Here is an 18,036-nt window from a genome sequence, read left to right as displayed (position 1 = left end):
TGATATATTGTCAACAGGGAGCTGCTCTGTGGGTCCTCAATATTGAATCTGAACTCAATGAAGTCTCATGCCATCAGATCAAACTTAGGGAAGGAAACCTCCTGCAGATTACCACCTACCACTGCTCTTCAGCTGATGAATCAATACTCATGTTGAACATCAACTGGAAGATGCACTAAAATGCTAACAGCACAAACGCACTCTGGACTTCAATGTCCATCACCAAGAGAACAATTAGAGTCATAGAATCATAGAGTCCTACAGCACGGTGACAGGCCCTTTGGCCCAATTGGTCCATGCTGACCAAAATGTCCATCCATGCTAAGCCCAATTCCCTGCACTTGGCCCATATCCTTCTAAACCGTTCCTATCTATGTATTCGTCCAAATGCCTTTTAAATGTTGTTAATGTACCCACCCTCAAACATTTCCGCTGGCAGCTCATACCATATGCATACCACCCTCTGTGTAAAAAAAGTTGCCCCTCAGGTTCCTTTGTATTCTTTCCCCTCTTACCTTAAACTGATGCCCTCTAGTCCTTGATTCCCCAACCCTGGGAAAAAGACTGAGTGCATTCACCCTATCCATGCCTCTCAAGATCTTATACACTTCTATAAGATCTCCCCTCAGTCTCCTAAGCTCTAAAGAAAAAAGTCCTAGCTTGTCCAACCTCTCCCTATAACTCAGTCACTCGAGTCCTGGCAACATCCTTGTAAATTTCTTCTGCACTCTTTCCAGTTTAATACCATCCCTCCTATAGCAAAGTGACCAACACTGAACATAATACTCCAAGTGTGGCCTCACCAAAGTCATGTACAATTGCATCATAACTTCCCAACTTCTGTCCTCAATATCCTGACTGAAGACCAGTGTGCCAAAATCCTTCTTCACTGCCCTGTCTACCTGTGATTCCACTTTCAGAGAACTGTGCACCTGAACTCTACGGTCCCTCTCTTCCATTACACTTTTTAAGACCCTACCATTCTCCGTGAAACTCCTACCTCGATCTGACTTTCCAAAATGCAACACCTCACACTTATCTATATTAAACTCCATTTGCCATTTCTTGGCCCACTTTCCCAGCTGATCAAGATCCTACTGCAATTTCTGATAACCTTCCTCACTGTCCACTATGTGGCCTACTTTACTGTTATCCATAAACTTACTAATCATGCCTGGTACATTCGCATCCAAATCATTGATATAGATAACAAACAGCTATGAGCCCAGCACCGACCTCTGAAGCACACTAGTCACAGGCCTCCAGTCAGACAAGTATCCTTCCAGTATTACCCTCTGCTTCCTACCATCAAGCCAATTGTGTATCCAATTTGCCAGCTCTCCCTGGATTCCACGTGATCTAACTTTCCAGAGCAGCCTACCATGTCAAACCTCAAAGACCTTACTGAAATCCATATAGACTACATCTACAGCCCTGCCCTCAACCACCTTCCTGGTCACTTCATCAAAGAACTCTTAACAAATTTGTGAGGCATGATCTCCCACACACAACACCATGCTGACTACCCCTAATCAAACCCGGTCTTTCTAAATGCATGTTTATTTTATCTTTCAGAATTTTCTCTAGTAACTTACCTACCACAGCTGTTAAGCTTACTGGTCTATAATTCCCAGGTTTGTCTTTGCAGCCCTTCTTGAATAAGGGCACAACATTCGCTACCCTCCAGTCTTCTGGGACTTCACCCGTGGCTAACGATGATGCAAATATATCAGTAAGGATCCCCGCAATTTCTTCCCTAGCCTCTTCAGGGTTCTTGGATATATCTCATCAGGACCAGGAAATTTATCCACCTTCGTACATTCTAATACTTCCAAAACCTCCTGTACTGTGATATGGACTGTCCCCAAGATACTGTCGCTAACTTCCCCAAGTTCCCAAGTCGTCATGTCTTTCTCCACGGTAAGCATAGAGGAGAAGTATTCATTGAGGACTTCGCCCATCTCTTGCAGTTCCACACATATGTGTCCACTTTGGTCCTTGAGGGGCCTATTCTCTCTCTAGAGATTCTTTTTCCTTTAACATACTTAAAGAATCTCTTTGGATTCACCCTAATCTTCTCAGCCAAAGCTTTCTCATGCCACCTTTTTGCCCTCCTGATTTGCTTCTTCAGCAAACTCCTGTACCCCCTATATACCTCCAGTGATTCCCTCAATCCCGGCTGCCTGCTCCTGAACCACGCCTCCTTCTTTTTTCGGGTCAAAGCTTCATTATCCCTTGTCATCCAGGGTTCCCTACTCCTGCCAACCTTGCCCTTCACCCTCACAGGAACATAAAGACCTTGAACTTTAGCTATCACATTTTTAAAGGCCTTCCACTTGCCAGAGGTCACTTTGCCTACATAAACTACTCCAATCAACCCCTGGAGCTCCTGTCTAATTCCATTAAAATTCACCTTGCGCCAATTTAGAACTTAATAGCTTGTTAACAATATCACTCACATTTGCTGAAACAGGAAACAGGAGTTGGTCCATTTTCCAAAACTGTTTATTTGAACCTCAGTTCAAGACAAATTCTAGATTGCTCTCTCGCCTTCCTAACCAACTCCCTTTATTGGGGAAAACCAACCCTTAAAATATATACCCCAAGCAACATCAACATCTCTCATCTTGGGAGCATGTTTCATTTATTTCTCAAGAGGCCAACATTTACAACATTGTCAGATGCCCTTTTTCTAAAAACAAAGCATAAATGAAAACATAGATGTACACAAACTAAATTTTATATCCCAAGGTTTACGTTAGGAGGCATCCTTCTTTCAGAACCTTCACTCGAGGCTTTAATTTTGGTAAAAGTCGAATAATTGATTAATTATATTTACCAATCTCAGTTTGGATACTTTTTTCCCCTCCAACATTTGCTCCAGATTTGCCGTATTATTCTTGAACTTTACACAACTACACAATTCATGGAATATACATTATTGGAAAGGGATCAACGATCTACGTAACATTTCATACATATGATCCCTTTGGATCCCTTTCATATAATACTTCTTCCAAGAACTTAGATAAATATAACATTATATTCACGGCATGAATGAGTGCAAGAGTTTCAGCAACCTGTATTCTTCATTACTCTTCTAGTAGTTTTGGATTTCAGAGACAAAGGACAACTTTATCCATTCTCTCCCAGGTGGAACACTATGAACCTACCTCCACTGGAAAATCCAATCACCGAGATTGGCTTGTGAGGAATTGCTAAAAAAGGAATCAATTTTATAGTTCTGGTATCTCTTAAACCTGAGAATTTCACTATACATTTCTCTACTTTTAATTTTAAAAAAAATTGTCCACCCTCAAGATCTCCTCAATCTTCAGATTTCTTATCACAAGATTATGTTCCAACATATTGAAGCCTGAGATCTGGTCTTGTCTACAAGCCTGACCAATTAAGGTATTCAACAAGACTCTGCAGCTGCTCCATTTCATTTTTGGAGGCATCCATGTTTCTTTGCATGGACTTAGCACAAACTATGGCAATGCAAGTGACGCTTTCCAAGTAATGATGTTGATGTAAAATTACATCTGGCACATTTGCTTTATCTCCAAATCTACATATTTAAAAGCATTAGGAGCCCAACTTAAATTCCTACCCTATTTGATCAATAACATTCTTTCAAATATATTAATCCCAAGCCATAAAAATATTCTCCACCCACATCATAAAGATGCCTAAATGTTTTCCACCATAACACCAATAAAACATTGTAGCATCCTCCCCTTTTGCAAAGCCCAATTTTAAATAGAACTGCCCTCACTCAAAAGTATCATACACAGGAACTGCTATTCAATCCACAAATTATTCAACTTTGAGAGTTTACCTTCTATGATGTATGCTTCCTTCAGAGGCTGGATTAAATGTCTCTGAAAAATCTCTCTGTGGGAAAGCTGCTTTTATAACTATGGACTGGTACCTCCATTAATGGGTAGCAAAAATAGCCAAAATGTTTAAAGTAAAAATCACCTTTTCTAGTGTACATGGTTCTATCATCTCCTTATTGCCCAAGCATTCCTCAAACTTCTGGTTATGAAGTATTTAGGTTACAGGTCCTAATCGGTAAAACTGATTCTAAACAGATACATGTGTGTGACTGAGAAGTTACCAACACCTTTAACCAGCAACTTCCAAACATACAACTGGAAAGAATTTGTATAACTCTTGCTCTTTAGCTTCTCTTCTGGCTTTGTCTTCTAATCTATTGGCAGTTACAAACACCTCTTGACTACAGTGACCTTTGTCACAGTCCTCCTGGCAATGGGCATAAGCAGAAAAGCAAGAGAAGTGCAGTCATCGGGCTGTGACCTCACTTGCTGTGGTCTCTCTGGATTACTCCAATCAGACTGCCTACTAAATTTCCATACCACTGTCTTTGATCTTTTCCTCCTCCTAAATATATCCCCCAAATCATTACTTGAACCTAACCTATGTTTTTTGTTCTGAATCCTTGCACTCCTTTTGCAAATCCATAGACCTCACCTCGTCCTTTCTCTTGGAAATGTAACCAATTTTTGTATTGTACCTGCTTGTAGACTTACCTGCTTGTCTTACTATCATGGCCTTCTCCCATTATCTGAGCCTTCTGGCCAGTACACCACACGGGAACCTACTTTCGGCTGACAATCGTGAATAGTACATACATTGGCATCTACCTCTTGAACTATCCGTCCGCATTCCTATGCATGCCATGTACAATGTACCTCATCATTATTACCTTCTCACATGTTCTCAGTATTTGAAAATTCATAATTCACCCCCATAACTTAAGAATAATGTGCTTTTTATGCTCCGATACCATATTGCATTAGTCTTCCCATCACATCCCATGATTTTCCCCAGACCTCTCCATTCACTATACCCCAGTGCCTCCCAACAAGCCAAGAGTCGTGAACTGAAGTCTTTCTCAGGCACAGTCATAAAAAATATCTTAACATTCTAAATCTTTTGATGCTTCTGCCTTCATAAACCATTCCTACCAGCATGTAGTACATTTTAGATGGGCAGAACAAGTGGAACTAATTGGGCAGAGCAATGGCAGATGGAATTCTGATCAGTGTAGGGTGATGCATTTTGGGAGGTCTAATAAAGGAAGGACATGCAAAATGAAAAGGTAGGTTCCTAGGAAGTACCGATGAACAAAGGGAGCTAGTATACAAGCCCTGAAGGTGTCGGCACAGGTACACAGGGTGATGAAGGCGGCACGTGGGATGCTCGCTTTCATTAGTCAGGGTGTAGAATATAGGAGCAAGGAAGTCTTGTTACAACCGTATGAAATATTGGTTAGGCCCGAGAGGAAATTCACCAGGATACTGCCTGGGATGGAAAGTCTCAGATATGAGGACAGACTGGATGGGCTGGGTTTGTTTTTGTTGGTACACAGGAGGCTCAGGTGGGGTGGAGGTTGATCTGATTGAGGTATACAATGTTATGAGAGGATAGATAGGGTGATCGTGCAAATAGTTTTCCCATGGCAGATGTGTCTAAGACCAGAAGGTACCAAGTTTAAAGTGAGGAGTAAGTGGTTTAGAGGAGATCTGAGAATTTGCTTCCCACCGATGGGGAGGTAGAAATATGGAACATTATGCCTTAGGGAGTGGTGAAGGCATGCACTGTCACAATATTTATAAAGCATCTGGCCAAGCACTTAAAATGCCAGTGCATAATAGGCTATGGACCAAGTGCTGGTAAATAGGATGAGTGTAGTTTGGTGTGTGTTGGTTGACAGAGAGAGAGTGGGGCAAAGGGCCTGCTTCTATGCTGTACGACACTGACTCTAATAGGCAAGCCCTCCAGGGCCAGAGAATCATCACATTCTCAATCCTATGAGAAGCATTTCTAGCAATCATAAGGAAACAGCAAGTTAGAATAAAATGATATTTTTTCAGTCCTATACATTGCTGCATGTTAGAATAGAAAATTCTAGTTTCATTGTGACAAGAAAGACACTGTGTAAAGTTGGCACATTTAGAAAGGACAAACAGAGTTGCATTTATGTAGCAATTCTAATGTTGAAAACTAGCATAAGCTGCTTCAAAAAGGAGATAACGAGAAAGCCAAAAAAAAGACTTCTGATACTGGAAATGCAAAATAGAAGCAGAAAATGCTGGAAATATTCAGGACAGTGGAGGGAGAAACAGAGTTAATAATCTAGATTATATGCTAATGGTGGATGGGCAGGCTCTCCAAATTCTGTTGTAAACACTGGAGGCAAATCTACCTTTGGGTGACCATTTTAAGATGGCAACAAGCAAGTGTCCCATCCAACACTTTCCCGGCTGCACGAAGTTGCAGTGGAGAAGGGCTAGCGGGCTAGCAGGCCAGTAGCAGACACACATTGATGGCGCAGCAGCCTATTTTACACATTCGCCTGCCAATCTACTTGCCTGTGGGTGGGCTGTAAAATCCATGTTAAAACGTGTTGGTGTCTGTCTTCACACGTGCTGCTTGTCTAACTGGAATATTTTCTGTTAAATATTAGGTGATGACTTTTAGTTTAAAATGTATTCACAGGATGTAGGCACATTGGCTCAGCGACAATTTTTGATGAGCTGCTCGCGCTCATCATTTAAATAGCAGCAATGCAGGAATGCAATATGATGATTCAAATACAAAATGCTAGAGAAACTCAGGTTTGGCAGCATCTGTTAAGGCAGAAAAAGAGTTAATGTTTTCAGTCTGGTATGACTCTCCAAGCCTTCTTACTCTATGTGCTGTTCTGACTAACACCAAAACCAATTTGCTGCTCATTGTGAAGCAATTTCTTCCTCATAAGTAGGCTTGTTGATCCTTCATGTTTCCTGTACTTCCACTCAAAAATTGCAAACTGCTACTCAACAAGCTGACAATTTATTCATCACATTTTCAGTCGAGTTTGCTTCCAGGTTCCTTTTCAAAGTTGCAATATGTCAGCAAACAGTCACACCACTCAGTAGCACCATCCTCCAGGCCTGCCCTCTCACTTCCATCCTAGCCTACATATCCAATGAAAATTCAGTGCCACTAATCACATTCTTCAAGTTAAAATACCTGCTCATTATTCTTCATTTCTTTCTCCAAATGCTCGCCAATCTTGTAAACAGGTCAATAATTCATCTTTAATTCCATGGGTGTCAAATTTAGCTAACTTCTGATGGAAAACTTTATCAAATGCATTCTCAGAGTCCAAATTAACCAAATATATCCATAGACATTCCCCTATTCCAGTAACCTCTTAAAAAATTAACCTGGTACATGAGGTAAGACCTACCTCTAAAATGCAATGCTGGCTCTCATTAACCGAAAATTTTCAAGATGTTTTGTACTCTATCCATAACTAAACAATCTAGTAATTTTCTGAAAACATCTGTTAGATTAGTAGATCTGTAAATCCCTGGTTTCCCTCTCAATTTTCTTCAATAGCTAGGTGACAGAGTGCATGTAAGAGAAAGGTACAAAAATGATTGGCTAAAAGGCAAAAATGAGGCAAATGGAATGGGAGGAGACTCATTTGGAATACAATCACAATTGCACAGATAATGTGAAGCCAAATGGCCTATTATAATAATACTTAAAGAATAGTGTTAATTACATTTAACTGTTTGATTATCAAATTATTTGCAGACACAGCTCTGCCTATATTGTACCCAACCACATGCTCCAACTTTATAGGATAAAGACTTTTCTTAATACTTACCACTGTGACTTCTTCTCCTTGAATAGAGACATCAGGTCTTTTGAAGTGAGACAATGCCACAATAGCTGCTATGCTTGCAACATCAATAATGTTCCCATCGTGGTTTAACAAATGTAAGTCTACACGTATTTGCCACACCTTGATAAAAGAAATATGGAAATTTATCTATTTATTTTTATATAAAGTATATTAGATTCAAAAGGAGAAGAGTGTTTAGAAATCTGAAGAAATAAGCTAATCAAATGCAATCTTGGGTAACTTCACATTATGAACGTCTCATGATAATTTTTGATAACACTTTAGGGCATTTTTTGTATGTTAGGGGCAAAGACCTACTTGGTTCTGAGGAAGATCACTGGACCTGAAATGTTAACTCTGATTTCTCTTCACAGATGCTGCCAGACCTGCTGAGCTTTTCCAGCAACTTCTGTTTTTGTTTGTGACTCACTTTGGTATGTTTTTTAACATCTTGCAGGATTTCTGGATTTTCTTTAGCCATTCCACAAATAATGTGAAAATGCAGTTTCCAAAAGGTATATTTTTCTGCAAGATCGCTGGCTGCACAACATTACGACAGGCAGAAAAGCATGGTACATGGCTTGTCCTGGCGCCCTTGCCATCAAAAATCGACAGATACTCTAGGAAAGCCTTGAAAGGTAAGGATTTTCTCCCCCAAGAGGTTTAATTCCTTTCCCTGTCAAAATCTCTCATACATGACTGTTCCTCCTCTACTAATCAGCAACACAGTCTCAAAATACTCAAAAACATTTAGCCTACATTTAACTTTCACACTTAATAAACATCTATAACTTTTGTCGATGACTTACACATGCATAAAATGTGATTGTTTTACAGCAGACATTAAACATGCTAGAAGGATTATATCTACACAAAACTTCAAATCATCTGAGATAACAAGGTGCAGGGCTGGATGAACACAGCAGGCCAAGCAGCATCAGAGGAGCAGGAAGGCTGACGTTTCGGGCCTAGACCCTTCTTCAGAAATGGGGAAGGGGGAAAGGGGGTTCTGAAATAAATAGGGAGCGAGGGGGAGGCGGATAAAAGATGGATAGAGGAGAAGACAGGTGGAGAGGAGACAGACAGGTCAAAGAGGCGGGGATGGAGCCAGTAAAGGTGAGTGTAGGTGGGGAGGTAGGGAGGAGATAGGTAAGTCCAGGGAGGACGGACAGGTCAAGGGGGCGGGATGAGGTCAGTAGGCAGGAGATGGGGGTGGGGCTGGAGGTGGGAGGAGGGGATAGGTGGGAGGAAGGACAGGTTAGGCAGGCGGGGACGAGCTGGGCTGGTTTTGGGATGCAGTAGGGGGAGGGGAGATTTTGAAGCTTGTGAAGTCCTTGTGAAGGCTTGGGGACCAGGTTGCAGAACACCTACACTCGGTTCACACTAAACAACTGCACCTCCCAGTCGCGAACCATTTCAACGCCCCCTCCCATTCCTCAGACGACATGTCCATCCTGGGCCTCCTGCAGTGCCACAACGATGCCAACCGAAGGTTGCAGGATCAGCAACTCATGTGCCACTTGGGAACCTTGCAGCCCAATGGTATCAATGTGGACTTCACAAGCTTGAAAATCTCCCCTCCCGCTACTGCATCCCAAAACCAGCCCAGCTCGTCCCTGCATCCCTAACCTGTCCTTCTTCCCACCTATCCCCTTCTCCCACCTCAAGCCCCACCCCCATCTCCTACCTACTAATCTCATCCCGCCCCCTTGACCTGTCCATCCTCCCTACCTCCCCACCTACACTCACTTTTACTGGCTCCATCCCCGCCTCTTTGACCTGTCTGTTTCCTCTCCACCTATCTTCTCCTCTATCCGTCTTCTATCTGCCTCCCCCTCTCTCCCTATTTATTTCAGAACCCCCTTCCCCCCTCCCCCATTTCTGAAGAAGGGTCTAGGCCCGAAACGTCAGCCTTTCTGCTCCTCTGATGCTGCTTGGCCTGCTGTGTTCATACAGCTCTACACCTTGTTATCTCAGATTCTCCAGCATCTGCAGTTCCTACTATCTCTTCAAATCATCTTATTTGGTTTTTCTGGTGTGGCTACTGTTTGAGCTAAATGCAGTTATAGTGGAGAGGGTCTGTCAAAGTTGAATTGACATTGCTACTGCAGTAGCAAGAATTATGGAATGCCATTGACAGTTCAGCAGTGATGTCAAGAACACGCAACAGGCTTCTATGAAACACATTTTTCCAACAAGGGGGTACATAAGATCATCATGTTGTTGATTCCAATTCTTTGAGCATTGAGAAATGCTCATTGCAAACCAACTGTTTTTTTTAAAAATGTTCGAAGTTGGAGTCAATCAGGTGGAAAGTCATCTTGGGCAGTATTCACAAATGGCCTAGCACACAGAGTGCAGTTACAGTTAAGCCTCATTTTCTGCCCATTTTCTTAGTCATGGTCCAAGGAAGAAAGAGTCTCCATCAACTTTAAACTGCGTCATTTGATAAGCTTGTCGTGTTCCAAAATGTTTTAACCCAAAGAGTTAATTTACTGTTAACTAGGCAAATATTGCAGCAAATTTGAGCACAGCTAGGTCCTACAAACAGTTAACAAATAAATGATTAAATAATCTGTTTCTAAGTCATGCTAGTTTAGGGAGGAATATTGGCCAAGATATTGAAGTAACTTTGTTCTTCAAAAGATCTTGAGGCATTGAATTGAGCAGGGAAAAATGCTCACTTCAATAGTATTGCTCTAAAGCGGTGGCTCAAATCATCGACTAGAGCACTGAATTTTTTTTCTTTATTCATTCACAGGACGAGGACGTTGCCAACCAGGTAGCATTTATTGCCTATCCCTAATTGCCCAACAGGCAGTTCAGAGTCAACCACATTGCGGTGGGTCTGGAGTCACATGTAGGCCAGACCAGGTAAGGATGGCAGTTTCCTTCCCTAAAGGACATTAGTGAACCAGATGGGTTTTTCCTGACAATCAACAATGGGTTCATGGTCGTCATTAGATTATTAATTCCAGATATTTATTGAATTCAAATTCCACCATCTGCCATTGCGGGATTTGAACCTGGGTCCCCAGAACATTATGTGGGTCTCTGGATTAACAGTCCAGCGATAATACCACTAGGCCATCGCCTTCCCTACACAATGCACAATGTTTGATTCAGAAGTAGAATTGCCAATCAACTGAGCTAACACAAATTTCAGCAAGATTTTAAATTTTGTGCAGGTGAATGGATTTTGACTGAATTTAAAAACTGGGCCCAAAGTTTAAAGCAAAGTCATGATGATTTCGATGTAAAGAATTTATAAAATTATTTTTATATATTTAATTGATGTTCACTTCAATTTTGGATTACACTATGTAGCCAAAACATGCAAATATCAACTGCTCAAAGCAATCATGGTTTTCTCAATCAATAAATGATCTATTTTGAAATATAGCTTCATGTTAATAAATATTCTATCATTTGCCTTGATATTAAATGCCTTGTACAACGCATAGCAGCTGCAAACGTCTGACAGTAGCTATAAGGCTTAACAGAATGTTGCATCTTGTCATTTGGAAAAACAGAAGAGCTCAATAGTCAAATGATCTAATAATTCAACTTTCAGTGCTAAATTTCTACTTTTCTTCATTCAAATTACCAGACAACACAAAATTTTAAACAAAACCATGTCTGAATTATCTCCATAAGACGTTTCCTTGCCTTGGCACCAATTTTAGTGTTCTTTATTTTCTAAGCAGGCGATCACTCATATTTGGATAACACAGGTATACAGACTCAACGCATTGAATCCCATCTTAAAGAATTCCGATACAAACAAAGTCAATATTTTGGCAGATGAATACACTGCAAATCTGAACTTGCCAAATGTTTGTGTTAACAGTCCATCTGATCAGTTGGTTATAGAGTTCGGCTGCTTTTGCTAGGGATATATTAAACATGTCATTCAGGATCATAATACAAGTTTGCACATTTTTGAGAGTACTTGAAGTTACCCCCCTCCCCCGAAAACACACACTACTATAGAATAATTCATCCCCTCATTGTTGTGAGGGAGAGTGATGAAGCTCTGGAATCAAGTCCTTATCCTGGTCTTGAGCATGAAAATTCAAGTTTGACACTACAATGAAGTACTGAGCAAGTGCTGGACATGTGCTGTCAAGATGAGATACTAAACGAAGGTCCCACATTTCTTCATACATGATGTAAAAGATCCCAAGGCAACATTCCGTAGAAGAGCTATCACTGCTGTCCTAACCAATATTTATCCCTCAACATATTAAATATTTAACTGGTCAACATAAAAACAAATTAGCTGGTCATTATAACATTGCCGTTTGCGTAAGTTTGCAGAGTGCAAATTAGCTGCTACTAAATTACAACAATGACAACAATTCAAAACTACATAATCGCTACAGAAGGACTTTGGGAGCTCCAGTGGTTGTTAAAAGTGCTATATGAAAATGGAAGACTGTACTTATTTCCTCTGGTAAGAGCAGAAATCTGATTGAAGGGATTCAAGTTTAGAATACTGAGAGAGATAAAAGTGGATTTGGGAGGCAATGAAACATTCAACGACTCAAGAGGAAAGGTAGATTGGAGATAGATGACGGTTTCCAAAGTTGTCGGGATCCAAAGATTTCTTTTAGTGCAAAAATAAAAACGTTATTGCTCAATGAGAGGATTTAAGCAGCAAATTTAGAAGAGAATCCAAACTAAACCTCAAGGAAGATAAACCTCTTAAAAAGTAAATGAAATGATTTGCAAGAGTTGAACCATTAGAAGTTGACAATCCACAATTGGGCAGTCAATAGATTGATTGCGGGTGAGCACATCTATTATTAGGCTATACTACTGTTGTAAACTATTCTATGGCTCTCATTTTGCTGGACTATACCACTTGAGGAAAGATTGCTACATGTGCAGAAATCTGCTGGCAAATAAGTAAAAATAATTAAAATGCATCTAAATATTAGTGTGGTTGACCGAACTTTTGTAGAATGCACAAATCCATTCTTCATGCCCAGCAACTAAAGCCTGGTCTGCCCAAGATGGTGACCAGTAGAGAGACAGGTTCTCAGATGCAGACCATACTTGTCAAGAGAATATCTTCTCACCTTTGCACCTGCTACAACACATAGGGATTCTGTGTCTATGCACTTGGAATTCCTCAGACACCTCTCCAGCAATCGGTTTAATTTAACTAATAGCTCAGATTGCCTGGAAACCAGAAAGTTAAAACAGTATTATTACAAAATAAATTTTCCCAAAAATAGAAAAGTTCAAACAAGAGCGAAATAGGTATATTACAATCATATCTTAAATTCAGTAACAACAGTAACTGAGAAACCAGGGTCTGGATTTAAATAAAGGGAACTATGATGGTGAGATGTGCGGATTGTCAAGAATAGATTGGGAAACCTTACTAAAAGTGTTGACATGGATAGGCAATGTTTCATATTTAAAGAACGTGTGAATTAATTATAACAATTATTCATTCCTGTCTGGTATAAAAATAAAAGAAGAAAGGTAGCTCACTCATGGCTTACAAAGGAAATTAGGGATAGTATTAGATCTAAAGAGGAAGCATTTAAAATTTCCAGAGAAAACAGCAAGCCTGAGGATTGGCAGCTTTTTAGGATTCAACAAAAAAAAAACAAAGAGTTTGATCAGGAGGGGGAAAATACAGTACGAGGGTAAAATTGCAAGGAATGTAGAAACTGAGCAAAAAGCTTTTGTAAATGTATGGAGCGAAAAAGATTAAAGACAAACGTAGCTATCTTTCAGTTAGAATCCAGGGAAGCTGTAATCGTTAGCAAAGATATGGCAGAAGAATTAAATACACACTATGTCTTCATAAAACAGCACAAACAACCTGCCAGAAATGTGAGAGGGCAGAATCTAAGGACATATGAAAATGGTAGTGGGAAATTAAAGGAGTTAAAGACTGACAAATCACTAGGGTCTGATAGTCTAAGTCCCAGAGCACTAAAAGAAGTGTTCCTCGAAATATTGGATGCATTGGTATTCATTTTCCAGAATGTCAGACTCTGCAGCAGTTCTGACAAATTGGAGGGTGACAAATGTAATTCTACTATTTAAAAAAGGGAGGGAAGAGAATTACAGATCAGATAGTCTAACATTTAGTTGTGGGGAAAAAGCTAGAATGTATTATAAAAGACGTCATAGCAGAGGAAAGCATTTATGGTATAAGACAATGTCAGTTTGGACTAATGAAAAGCAAATTATGTTTAACATATCTACTGGAGGTTTTTGAGGACGTAACTAGCAGAATAGATAGGGGAGCACTAGTGGAGGTGGTGTATTTTCAGCAGGCTTTTGCTAAGGTCAGTGGGCTAAATTAAAGCATGTGGAACATTAGGGTAATGTATTGGCATGGATCAAGATCTGATTGACAGACGGGGGGAAAAAAAAGTAATTGGAATAAATTGGGTAATATCCAGAGAAGTACTGCAAAGGTGTGTATTGGTCCCAGCTACTCCCAGTATATATAAATGACCTAACAAGGGAACCAAATGCAATATTTCTAGGTTTGCTGATAACATAAAACTAAGCAGGTTTGGGAGTTCGGAGAAGGATGGAAAGAGGCTTGAAGGTGATTTAGACAAATTGAATGAGTGAGCAAACACATGGCAGATGCAGTGCAGTGTGGCTAAATGGGATCTTGTACACTTTATTGTGAAACACCGAAAGACAGGGTCCTATTTAAATGCGATATATTGGCAAGTGTGGATGCACAAAAGGATCTGAGTATCCTTGTACATCAGTCAATGAAAGCAGGCAAGCAGGTGCAACATACAACTGGGGAGTCAAATGGTAGATTTGCCCTTCATTGCAAGAGGATTTGAATTCAGAAATAGGGATGTATTACTGCACTTATACAGGACCTTGGTGAGCCACATCTGGAGTACTGCAGGCAATTTTGACCTTCTAACCAAGAATGGATACGCTTGCCATAGTGGGAGAGCAGCAGAGGTTCACTAGACTGATAGCAGGGATGGCAGGACTCAAAACGAGGAGAGATTAGTTTGGTTGGGTCAGTATTTATTAGAAGAAACGAGAAAGGATCAGATTGAAATGTACAAAATTCTAACAGAGCTGAACGAACTATACACACTTGAGGGGAGGCGATGGCCTAGTGGTATTATCACTGGACTGTTATTCTGGAGACCCAGGTTCGAATCCCACCATGGCAGATGGTCAAATTTGAATTCAATAAATATCTGGAATTAAGAATCTAATGATGACCATGAATCCATTGTGGATTGTCAGGAAAAACCCATCTGGTTCACTAATGTCCTTTAGGGAAAGAAACTGCCCTCTGGGCAATTAGGAATGGGAAATAAATGCTGCCTAGCCAATGATGCCCTCATCCCGTCAATGAGTTAAAAAAAAACACAAGGAGGATGTTTTCCTAGTTTGTTCCTTGGTTCTAGATGCCCCACAGTGTCAAGATATGGGACAGACCAATTAGGACTGCGATGAGGGAACATTTATTCACTGAAAAGGAGAGAGAACCTGTGGGATTCATTAGCACAGAAGGCTGTGGTGGCCAAGTCATAAAATACATGTTTGATGAATATATTTAAAGTGCAAAGGATATGTGGAAAAAGTGGGAATATGACATTGAGAAAGAGGATCAACCATGGTCATATTGAGTGGTGGAGCAGACTCATAGGGCTAAATAAACTACTCCTGCTCCTGGTTTGTGTAACAAATTAGAGAGCAAAACTGCCACTAGTTTGCATGAAAGTCAAAATTCATTCCCAACTGTACCACAGTGCTAATTTGTTTACTGCAGATGAACTACTTTACGTTTGTCCATACAGAAGAAAGAGGCTAAGACACTATTCAACAGATTCCTGAAGCATTACCAAAATTAAAAGTTAAACTGATAGGTCTCATTATCTGGTTTCTGTCTCCCTTCATAAGTAATGGGACGGCATTTGAAAGTTTGGAATCCAAAAGGCATAAATCTTGACAATAAAGCTTTGAAAAATTATGGTAACTCATCTGCATTTTCCTTACCTGACCCTTTTAAGATTTTTACCCAAAGCAACCAGGTTGTGTCTATTTTAAGTTTCATTATTTTGTACATTCCTATTTTTAAGAAATCTATATTATATGCAACTTAATCCTTAAATTCCTTGTACTGCTAACATTCTACTCTCTTCTCTCATTATTCAAAGTGGATATAAAGGTACCCATTTATATTTTGAATTTATTTCGCACTATCCCCTTCCTCTTTTTATTAATAAATTAAATCTTGGAATGTGGGTATCACAGACTGGACAGCATCTATTAGTTATCCTTAATTGCTCATGAGAAGTTGATGGTGAGCTGTCTTCTTGAACCATTACACTCCATTTTTGTAGGACACACGCTGTTGTTAAGGAAGTAGTTCCGGAGCTTTGACGCAGCGAGACTGAAGGAACAGAGGTATATTTCAAAGTCAGGATGGTGAGAGGCTTGGAGGGGAACAAACAGGTGTTGGTGTTCCCATGTATATGCTGCCCTAGTCCTTCTAGATGGAAGTGGTCGTGGGCTTGGAAGATGCTGGTCTAAGGAGCCTTGGCAAATTTCTACAGTGCATCTTGTACATGGTACACAGTACTTCAAATGAATGTTTGTGGATGTAATGCCAATCAAGTGGGCTATTTTGTTTTGGATGCAGTAAAATTTCAAGTGTTGTTGGAACTGCACTCAAACAGGCAAGTGGGGGTTATTCCACTACACTCCTGATTTGCACCTTTTGGATGACGGATACGCTTTGGGGATTCATGAAAGGAGTTACTCACTTCAGGATTCAAGGACACTAACCTTTTTTTTATAGCCACAGTATTTATATAGCTAGTCCAGTTTAGTTTCTAGTCAATGGTAACCCACAGGATGTTGATACTGGAGGATTCAGCGATGGTAACTCAATTGAATGTCAAGAGAAAAATGAATGTCATTGCTGATATATGTAGGGCGTATATGTTGCTAGCCTCTTGTCAGCCCAAAATTTGGATCTGTCTTTAATGAATTCATAATTCCTCCTTCTCCAAGCATTCTCTCTTATTACACAAAGCTACATAAAGTTTCAACTTTATTATTGGAAACCTAGGTTCTGAAAACAGACAGAATGTCATATAGCTTTAAGTTTAATTTGTTTTTCTACATCATGTGAGTGTTAAGAGTAGAATTTGGTTTCATTTTTGAGTTCTGATTGTGGTAACAATGTTTGAAAATGTGTTTACATACATTTAAATAAGGCAAAATCTTTCTATAGTCATAGAGTCTTACAGCACGGAAACAGACCCTTTGGTCCAACCAGTCCATGCTGAACATGATCCCAAACTAAACTAGTCCAACCTGCTGGTTCCTGACCCATATCCCTCTAAACCTTTCCTGTTCATATATCCATCCAAATGTCTTTTAAACATTGCTTTTGTACCTGCATCCACCACTTCCTCAGGAAGTTCATTCCACATGCAAACCACCATTTGTGTAAAAAATTTGCCTCATGTCTTTTTCAAATCTCTCTCCTGTTACCTTAAAAATGTGGCTCCTAGTCTTGAACTTTCCCATCTTAAGGGAAAAGATGATGACTATCAACTTTATCTATACATCTCATTATTTTATAAACTTCTATCAGGTTGCCTCTCAACCTCCTACGCTCCAATGGAAGAAGTCCCAGCCTATCCAGCCTTTCTTTACAACTCAAACCTTCCATACCCAGCAACATCCTGGTAAATCTCTTCTGAACCCTCTCTAGCTGGATAATATCCTTCCTATGACTGGGAAACCAGAACTGGACACAGTATTCCAGAAGAGGCCTCATCAATGTCCTGTACAACCTCAACATGACTTCCCAATCCTTTACTCAAAGGACTGAACAATGAAGGCAAACGTGCCAAATGCCTTTTTAAACCTTTTTATATGTGACACAAAACTTCAAAGAATTATGTATCTGCACCCCTAGGTCCCTCTGTTCTACAACACTGCCCAAGGCCCTACCCTTAACTGTATAAGATCTACACTTGTTTGTTGTACCAAAATGCAATACCTTGCATTTATCCAAATTGAACTCCATCTGCCATTTTTCAGCTCATTGACCCATTGGACCAAGATCCCTTTGTAATCTTAGAAAACCTTCACTGTCTACTATGCCACCAATTTTGGTATCATCCGCAAACTTACTAACCATGCCTTCTATATTCTCATCCAAGTCATTTATATAAATGACAAACCAAACAGGACCCAGAACCAACCCCTGAGGAACACTGATGCAGAGATAGTAGGAACTGCCGATGCTGGAGAATCTGAGATAACAAGGTGTAGAGCTGGATGAACACAGC

The 18,036-nt window shown here is 40.2% G+C and overlaps 1 protein-coding gene across 3 annotated transcripts in view; it reads right to left on the bottom strand.

The window, feature by feature from the left end:
• Positions 1-18,036, bottom strand: part of exosc9 (exosome component 9) — a 65,948-nt gene that overhangs the window by 31,710 nt on the left and 16,202 nt on the right. For 2 of the 3 annotated variants that reach the window (XM_048596150.1, XM_048596154.1), the window contains exons 4-5: positions 12,793-12,895; positions 7,691-7,828 (exon numbers count right to left, since the gene is read on the bottom strand). In XM_048596150.1, the coding sequence (XP_048452107.1) occupies positions 7,691-7,828; positions 12,793-12,895 (241 nt within the window). The remainder of the gene's footprint in view (positions 1-7,690; positions 7,829-12,792; positions 12,896-18,036) is intronic. The other variant, XM_048596160.1, reaches the window with a different exon arrangement.

This window comes from Rhincodon typus, chromosome 1 (assembly GCF_021869965.1).
Source record: "Rhincodon typus isolate 14 chromosome 1, sRhiTyp1.1, whole genome shotgun sequence".
Classification (NCBI taxonomy): domain Eukaryota; kingdom Metazoa; phylum Chordata; class Chondrichthyes; order Orectolobiformes; family Rhincodontidae; genus Rhincodon; species Rhincodon typus.
Note: the sequence above shows the minus strand (reverse complement) of the source record. Positions and strands in the feature narration are given on the sequence as shown.